Source organism: Brachypodium distachyon, chromosome 3, assembly GCF_000005505.3.
Source record: "Brachypodium distachyon strain Bd21 chromosome 3, Brachypodium_distachyon_v3.0, whole genome shotgun sequence".
Classification (NCBI taxonomy): domain Eukaryota; kingdom Viridiplantae; phylum Streptophyta; class Magnoliopsida; order Poales; family Poaceae; genus Brachypodium; species Brachypodium distachyon.
Window position 1 is genome coordinate 36338365 of NC_016133.3, and position 8768 is coordinate 36347132.

General features: G+C 43.8%; 1 protein-coding gene and 1 long non-coding RNA gene across 7 annotated transcripts; both read left to right on the forward strand.

Annotated features, from left to right (window-relative positions):
- The first annotated feature begins 1906 nt into the window (after positions 1–1906).
- LOC112271938 lies at positions 1907–2805 on the forward strand. The gene is made up of 2 exons (XR_002965495.1): positions 1907–2596; positions 2668–2805. It is a non-coding gene; the product is annotated as an uncharacterized LOC112271938 (long non-coding RNA).
- A 1075-nt stretch (positions 2806–3880) lies between these two features.
- Positions 3881–8406, forward strand: LOC100820919 (ubiquitin carboxyl-terminal hydrolase 21). 6 transcript variants are annotated; one of them, XM_014900189.2, is made up of 10 exons: positions 3881–4283; positions 5270–5365; positions 5470–5593; positions 5703–5813; positions 6119–6279; positions 6394–6714; positions 6794–6913; positions 6994–7252; positions 7407–7486; positions 7575–7858. In XM_014900189.2, exons 1-10 carry the CDS (start codon positions 4191–4193, stop codon positions 7677–7679), a joined length of 1470 nt encoding a protein of 489 aa, XP_014755675.1. In that variant the 5' UTR covers positions 3881–4190; the 3' UTR covers positions 7680–7858. The 6 variants fall into 6 exon arrangements, with proteins under 6 accessions (XP_014755675.1, XP_014755674.1, XP_014755677.1 ...); XM_014900188.2 differs by having other exon boundaries at positions 6122–6279; positions 7404–7486; XM_014900190.2 differs by lacking the exon at positions 7575–7858 and adding an exon at positions 7868–8406 and having other exon boundaries at positions 3882–4283.
- Positions 8407–8768: the final 362 nt, after the last annotated feature.

Consider the following 8768-nt stretch of genomic DNA (forward strand, 5'->3'; position numbering starts at 1 on the left):
CGCTCCCAAAATCCCGTCGGTTGGACTCATTAGACGGGAGACGGCAGACCTCCGCGAGGGCGAGTGAGAGATGCGGCAGCGACAGCGGAAGCTCTGAGCAGCAGGCACCAGATGACATACGTGGGGCTGGGCATATGGCGGATGGAACCCCAGCCATCTGTGGCCTCAAACATTTCGTCCTCCGCGCCGGGTACCGCCATTTCAACTGCGCCGGTACGCCTGCCCCCCCCCCTCTTCGGATCTATGCTCATGTTGATCAAATCGAGTTGAACCCCTGGGTGGGGGTCGATGGTTCTCTTGTGTGGCAGGAGGCGGAGCGTGTCGCAGTCGTCAAACTCGCTGAGGCACACCGCGCACTCGAGCTCGCCCTTTAGGCCGGCCCTGTGCGCCCTCACGTCGGCGTACGCCATGGTCGGGAGCGCCCGGAGCACGGCCGTGTCGAGACCGCACGTCCTTCTCACCTCCCGCTGCTGGCGCCGATGGCGAGGAGGTTGCCGGCAGGTCCCATGCCGAGCAGTGGAGGTAGAAGGAGAAGAAGAATCCGAGGAAGAAGAAGACGGTCACGAACACCACGATTATGACCGTCATCGATGGGTTTAAGTTTTGTGGGTTAGCTCGGCCCGCGGCTTGGCGAGTCCCGCTGCGCGGACGCGATGCCAGCGGCCTGAGAGACGAGAGCGACGACGAGGAGGACAACAAGGAAGGAGGAGCTACTGCGGCCATTGCCAAGGCCCCGCGTCCAGCCCATGGATCGCGGATTTCTCCGATCTCTCCTCCTTTTGGGTGGATCTAATGGATGGAGGCTGGGCACTGGTTCGTTCTTGTGCCACCCCCGGTTGTTTGCTCTCGGCGGTGGTAGGGGTCAGTGGAGGTGGAGGCGCACGGGGTTCGTCGACGTTTGCTGGTGGGTTGGCGGTGGTTCTTCATGTCTGCGTGCTGGGGGTTGCTTCCCTTGTCCAGGTTCGTTGAGATCTCGATTCTTTTTTGCTTGCTAAGACCGATGTGTTTTATTTACATGTATATGTTTCTTCCGACATGTTTTGAGGTTTTTCAATTTTATTTATTTTCAGTGGATCCAGTTGGGAATAAAGATGTTACATGTAACCTAAATTGAGTGACCAATTTGATCAATTAATGCCTAATTGAGCAATAATCTGACCTCCACTCAGAATCATCCCCATAGGATGAGTAATTGAGACACATCTCTTCTTCCTCTACCGAACCATTTTATGTGAATATGGGGTTTTCCTGGACCTCCTATTAAGGTACTTGCACACCTTTGTATCTGTAGCTAGCTGCCAACCGAAGGGTGCCTATGTATGCAACCATGTACAGGAGGCTTCCATTGCTGATGTGTATATGTTTTGTGAAGCAGGGATCTTTTCTCATAGTGATATCATACCTTGATCCTAGGTGCTTGATGTTTCTTCAGCTAACTCTTCAATGTTGTTCTCAGTAATGGAAAATCAAGAGGAAATTTTAGGTAATGATGGCTACTCCCTTTCCCATCCACCGTGTTGAGTTGGTGATATTATTCCCGTTTCTTCTTTTCCCTTTGTATTTCCTTCCCTGCGTTTTTATGTGTCTTTGTTGACAAATGTCTCTAATATTATGATGATTTTATTCTGTTTTTACATGTCCATCTGGGTAACTTGCCATTGGTGGCTCCAAATAATATTACTCCTGCAGAGTTTGCTGTGTAGTTGGTGCAAAGACAATTCAGGCACCTTTCTTCTAAAATCATGCTTGTTATGTTTTCACCGTGGTCTTCATAGCAATTGATCTATAGGTTGCTTCATTCTTCCTTATATCTCTAATTTATACAACATGGTGTCAGAACAATCATTAATTCATTGAAGGTATATTTTTCACCATCATCGTCGCTGTATAGTATCACCCTTAGATGTTTCCATATATTATATAATTTTATTTATGCTTTTGTATGTCTTATTTCCCCGACTGATTTGTGTGATGACATTGTTTGTTCCTTTCTGAATAACGCTGATTATTGGAATATTGTCCATGGTTGACCTCTGTGTTGCAGTGATCCTTTATTTGGTTCATTATCAATGATAGTTATCTCTTTCTAATCAGTTTTCAGTGATGGTTTATGCTATATGTATTTTCTTTTTGGAGTTTTTCAGTCAGGAATGGACAACCTTTCTCTGGCAAGTATGTCCACGTGAACACAAATTGTGCTAACCGTAGAGTGGTGTTCCTTTGTCCATGATATATGAGCTTGGGAAAGCAGGGTTACGTATTTCTTTCATATGCTTTTGATCAAATTTTGTGGTACTTGGCTCACATTTTTGCATCTTTCAAAAAGGTACGTAGCACTACCCAACTGCTAATTAGCTATTTATATTTATCGGGTGCACAATCTACTCTCTTTTTTGCGAATGGGTGCACAATCTACTGCTTGAATGGTTTTCTAATTATAATTGTTTATATAGAATCTCAAGCGGAATTGCATGGGCTGTTTGTATCGATAAACTATTGTTCGAATGGCAATGGCTACTCATTTCTTTTATTCGGTTGCAGAACAAAGTCCTTTGTGTGGGCTACAGGCAATGCAAATGTCCAGAACCACTCATAGGTGATGTTTGTGATTTTCTCCTTTCATATCTTTGCATTGGGCTTAATTCTGACTCATTTTTGCTGTTGTAGAACTTTGCACTTAATGTAGCAAGAGTTGAGAGAAATATAGTCAGCCGTGGCATGCTAGCACTCAATACTCAGTAGGCAACAAGAATGTAACCGATCTGAGGAACAAATGCATATGACTTATGTTTTTTTATTTCCTAAGATATTTTGAGCCAATGATGTGCAGTTTGTATACAAGAATTAAGTCATGTACAAATCAGGTTATTCGCTTGCTAATGGTTTTAGTTCTGTTTAAGCTATGTTCGTCTTTGGGTCCTGGAAGGTCAGAATTCATCTTATTAAACTTGTTTTATAAAAACTATCATATTAAGTTATATTCCGCAAAAAATGTTGGTAAAACTCTACGGCGCAGCAAAGCGCGCTATCCCATCTAGTATCTTTCCATAGTTGCTTGCTTTTGGCAGGTATGCATGTGAATTGAAGGTGCATGTATATATGCACAACTTTGGTGAAAGATAGACTAGCTAGGTAGTAGCAACTGTACATACTAACTTTGATATTGGCATCCGTTGCATCTTACATTTACCTTTTACGGACTCTATTTCGAAAATATAGTGCGTATAACTTTTGTTAATTGTCAAAAAATTAAAACTTTGATCAATGAGGTAACAAAAAAAAATCAACAGCTACGATACTAAATGAGTATCGTGAGATACATCGTGAAAATTATTTTCATGGTATCGTTTTTTGACACAGCATATATTGATTTTTTCTATAAAATTGATCAAATTTAAAAGATTTGACAGTCAGCAAAAGTAGAACGGAGTGAGTCCAACAATTTGTTTGAAATTCAAACGAGAGGAACGCATGAGTTGTTACCCGCAAAAAAAAAAGGAACGCATAAGTTGTGCACGGTGCACCGGCCCGGTTGAAGATCCAGAAGACTCTCGGCCCACGTTACCCAAAGCGGCCGGGCTTACTGGACCTTTCTGAAGGACTTGTAGATCCACACGAAAATGGGCCATATACACCGTTGAAACCGAAGAAGCCTTCTAGGGAAAGCCATCATGCACTCTTGTAGACTTTGCTCTATTTTCACGCGTGCATGAAATCGTTGAAATGAAACGCATCCATCAAATTATACTAGCCATACAAAGACGATGGAATACTCTACCGTAGTTTCGCATTATGCAGGTGTGCATTTAATAAACGACATGACAAGCCAATGGCAGAGGCATCGTTCGGCCCCTCGACAGGACTTAAAGCTGCAGCCGCATGCCTGCATGCGCGTCTTTGCGTGTTGACTATTGGTGCTGCTCCTTCGACTTCAATTCCATCCTCCTTCAATGGCAGGTGCTACAAACTGCTTGCAGCTTGTGTGCCAAGTGCAACAGTACTACTACTCCACTGCACTAGGAGTCTAGGACCCCTGGACCAGGAGGAGACCTCGGCTTGGCCCGGCGAGGAGACCCACCACCGCTACGGCAGGCCACGTTCCAGTTCATCCGTCCATTCCCGAATCCCTCACTACTCCTCTTCTCCCACCCAGAAGCCAGCTCAAACCCTAGCTTGATTTGGTCGATTCCATGGCCGCGGAGGACACAATGCCCCTCGCCCTGCTGCCGCCGGACGACGAGAAGGAGTTCCTGCTCCAACAGTACCACCAACACCTCGAATCGGTGCGTTTCATTTCTCCTGCTAGCTTGATTTCTGGAGTAGCTTCTCTGGCTTATTCCCTCTTTCTGCTACTGCATGCTTGCTGCTATTTGGTTGGCTTGGCTGCTTGCTGGTTCATTAGTCGGGGCGTCGATCTCGTGTGTTTGCTGCCTCAATCGTGTCCCGCCGCCGGCCGGCCGGCCGGCCGAGGTTGTGCTCCGTCGTCCTTCGGCTCCGGCTATTTAATCCCCCGAACAAGTTGCATTCGTGGGCGCTTGCTTGGACAGCGTCGATCGATGGACTGCGCTTAATTAGGTAGGGTATAACTGTTGATACATCCATAAACAGCATTGATCGAATCGATCACGCAGTCCTGGTCCGCTCGGGGCGGCGGATCTGGCTGGCGTCTCCCGGCCGCCGATGTTGGCCGTCGGCGAGCTGGGCGCGCGCGGGGCAGTCTCCTCCCGACGGAGGCGCTGCGGATCTAAATCCGTTGACTGATAATGGGCCGGCCTAAATCCAAACCCGGCCCAACCCAGTCCACGGAGCATCAGAATTAAGTGTCCTGATCTCTTTCCAACCCTACAGGGGATCCAAACGATATAAACGTTGCACCCAGGCCAAACCAAACCTGAGCAGAGTATACAAGCTGGCAGCAATCCGAGCTTCGAGTATGAATTTTGTTCTTTTTGTGCTCCTATGTTATGAACAAAATGGACTGATCTTTTGCCTTTGTGAAAGGGAAAAAAAGGAACAAGGAACCAACCATTTTTCTCTTAATGCATCATGTGCTTATGGTATTAATTGGGGATCAATCAAATTGATGTCTTTTACTTGCTGGATCTTATATATACGATTATAAGTTTATAACAACTCTAATTCTCATCTGAACATAGATACGGAGTAGATGATTTCCTTGCAATTATATATACAGCACTGCTGATCATAAACCATCTATGTTCCTTTTGCATATGCAATGATTGTGTCCTAGTATTCGTGATAATTGCAGGATCAAACATCTATTCACGAAACGTCGTCATCCATATATGTTGATACTCCGTGCTGTTCTCTTAATCTATCTCGTGGAAAGAGTGACTATCCTGTGGTAAGCAAGCCAGACTTATGCTTCTGTAATTAATTTCCTCTTGAAATCAAGTTCAAGTTTAGATGCTTTTACTTCACTGATTCGCATGCATGTTGCTTCCACAGGGTGGCTCGCTAGAGAATCCTCATAAGTGGACATGCTTCATTAATTGCATTCTCCAGTGTGTGGTTCACACGGGTCCTCTTGTGTCGAAGCTTCTGAAAGATGATCACATAGATGCATGTCTAAGTAAATCATTTACTTCACTCTACTTCCATTCTTCTAATTGTCCTTTCGCTGAGCATATCTTCTTATCTACTGTCATATGTTTTCAATTGGGATTTTGAATTATTGGTAGGTGGATCTGACAAATTTTGCTGTTACTGCTCCCTAAAACTGCATGCCATTGAAGTTATCAAGCTCTCCGGGCTTTTTCTCTACCCCAGGAAGTTTGTCAAAGTCGTGCAGTGTATGTTTGTTCAGCTGAGCCTTCAAACATCCTTCACGTACTCCATATGCATGCTTCTCTTCCATTGTTGGTCTTTTATAGCCGAGTATATGTTTGTTCAACTGAATTAACCGTCAGGTTTTCCTCAACGCATACTTCAATCTCTATGTATATTATCAGAGATTTCTTTGCTTGTAGTGGTCTTATTGAGCTTTTCGAAAACTTTACCCCTTCAATGTTTCAGCTGTCATATCCTTAGACATTTGAGATATTTGGAAATACATGCGATTATGCGCTGATCTTGCTCTTTTAAAAATTAAATGCAGTAGTTTCAGCAAATTTTGAGTCAGAAAGACAGCAAGATGCACATGAATTCCTCCGCTTCTTGCTTAACAAATTAGATGAGGCATCTGTCCCTTCCAGTTCCCCATCTGAGAGACCCATTTCTATTGTCAAAGAAATTTTTCGAGGCCTACTGAAAAGCCAGGTGTGCTTGTTAATCCTCCCGTCAGTCAATCTTAATGATCCAGCTTCATAACGACTTTATCTGCAAAAATCAAATCAAATGTCATACTGGCCTAATCTTTTTTTCTTTTCTCAGTTGCATTGTCCAGGTTGCAATCATTGCTCGGACAAATTGGAACCTTTCCTTGACCTTAGCTTGGAGGTTAACCAAATGGACTCTGTCATGGATGCGCTACACTCTTTTACAAAGATTGAGGTGGTTGAAAACTTCATTTGCGATGGATGCAAATCTTGTGTGAATATGGAAAAGCACTTCGAGGTGGAGCAGGCTCCAAAAGTTCTTGTAATCCAGCTCAAACGGTTTCAAATTTTGGGGACTTATATATCTAAGATTGAATCCATGGTGAAGTATCAGTTAGAGCTAGATTTGAACCCTTTCATGAGCTCTCCAGATAGTGTGAGTTTTTTTTTCTCATTTGATCATGTAGCCCCCAAAGCACCCAAGTGTATGGCTGATGCACACTTTGTTGTTGCAGAAACCTCAAAACTATGATTTGTATGCAGTCGTAGAACACTCAGGCGTTCCATGCGGTGGTCACTATGTTTCTTATATCCATTCGTCACAAACTGATTGGTTTCTCTTCGACGATGATAAGGTAATCTATCTACTGCAAGTAACATTTTTTAAATCTTTCATTCAGTTACATGCATAGTTCTATAACCTTTCACAGTGTAGGTTATGAAAATTAACGAAGAGGATAAAATTTTGGGCAGTTCAGCATATCTTTTGTTCTATGTCAAGCAAGGTTCTCCGTGGTTCTCTACCCTACTTGAGGAAAAGAACATGTTGCAATTGGATTATTTTAAAGAATTGACAGGATTTTTGAACGAGCTTGACGTTTCCAGTGAGTATGAGAGTGATGAGGACGGTGACATTTACATTGACGATGATGAACAAGAATACGAGTGTTTTCCCGAGAGCTCGTCTTGGCGTGGTAAGCGTGATCTTCTTCTGTAAAAAAAAAATCCTAAACAACTTGTACATGGCACAGTGCTAGTTTATATAAGGTCATATGCACATTGTGTGTCTACTCACCTATGATATGCTGACTTATTGGGTTTTACCTGGCTTGTCTTATGTTGTAGAAGATGAGATGAAGGGGTATGATGATGCTCCGGCTGGAGCACTGCATGGGCATAGGAGGACTGGCACCTCGCATCTTGAAACAGTAGGTTCAAACTCTGACAGCGCATACTGAGGGCACGTACATTGCGAAGTTTCTTCAGAAAAAAATGACATGTTTTCATCCCGTGTAGTGCAACACTACTTTTGATTTTTCTCTTAGACCTTTTTGGGATGGATGGATGTTTCACTGCCTGGAGGAACTGTTTTGTGCCCATGTGAGCAAAGTAAAGATGTGAAAAAAGAATACAAGCCTAATCTTTATACCCTTTTATTAAGGGGAAGTCCGGAACATTCCTGATAGTTACACCCTGACAGTGCAAAATCAGATATGTTATCCATTTCGTTTCTGCACCTTTTAGTTCATATTCTAAGTTTGCTTTACTGTTAGTTAGACAGTCATGATTTGTCTTTGTGCCATTTGTAGATAATGGAGATGGACCCAGAGCAAAGAAGCGGATGAAGACCCATATAGGCAAGTGGAACGACAGTGGAGCGGAAGAGGGATGGCGGCTCCACCAAGCATCTTGGAACGACAGTGGAGGAAGAGGAAGGCAGTGTGGGCAGCAAGAATGCGGCCGGGGTCTTCCTCCTTTTCGAAAAATAGTAGAGATCGAAAACTCCTCTAGCCTATTACTTATCCATAGGTACTCACCGGTCATCTGATTAATTCAGATGATGGGTAAGTAAGTACTGCTTTGGTACGGGGATCGCCTGGTTCTAGATACTCACCGGTCATGCATGTTGAAGTGCAATGTTGAAAACTGGTTACTGGTCATATGGTATCTAGCTCCATTTTGTGAACCAAACCGCAGAACTGACCCAGCTTAATGTCGTGATCCTATATCCTTGTTCCTTGGCTCCTTGCATGGAGTGCGTGCCTCTTCAGACTCGAGTCAATGCATGATCTGAACCAGCTCAACAGCGGATAAATCATGAATTCATTGGATTGCATAGTTTGATCTCTGTTTTCTGTTTCCTTCTGCATGCAAGTATTACAAGTACTCTACTTTTTGCAGTACACTTATAATACAGCAAGTAAGATCCTCTGGCACTGTTTTGAACAAATGCTCAAAAGAAGCATATCTACGAAAGGTCAGAGTTTTGTTAAGTGCAAAATCACGTTTCCGGTCGCCCAACTCTTGTGCCACGTTGGCGGCCTACGTGGCTGGTCAACCTTAGTCAACAAGTGCCACATCACCAGAATATGGTAATATATGTCCACAGTGACCTTATGTTGGACATTTCACCAAGCTCAGTGGCCATCATTTGTAATTCCCAAAATACTCTATATGAGTTTTCTCATCAAATGCAATGACGGAATGACC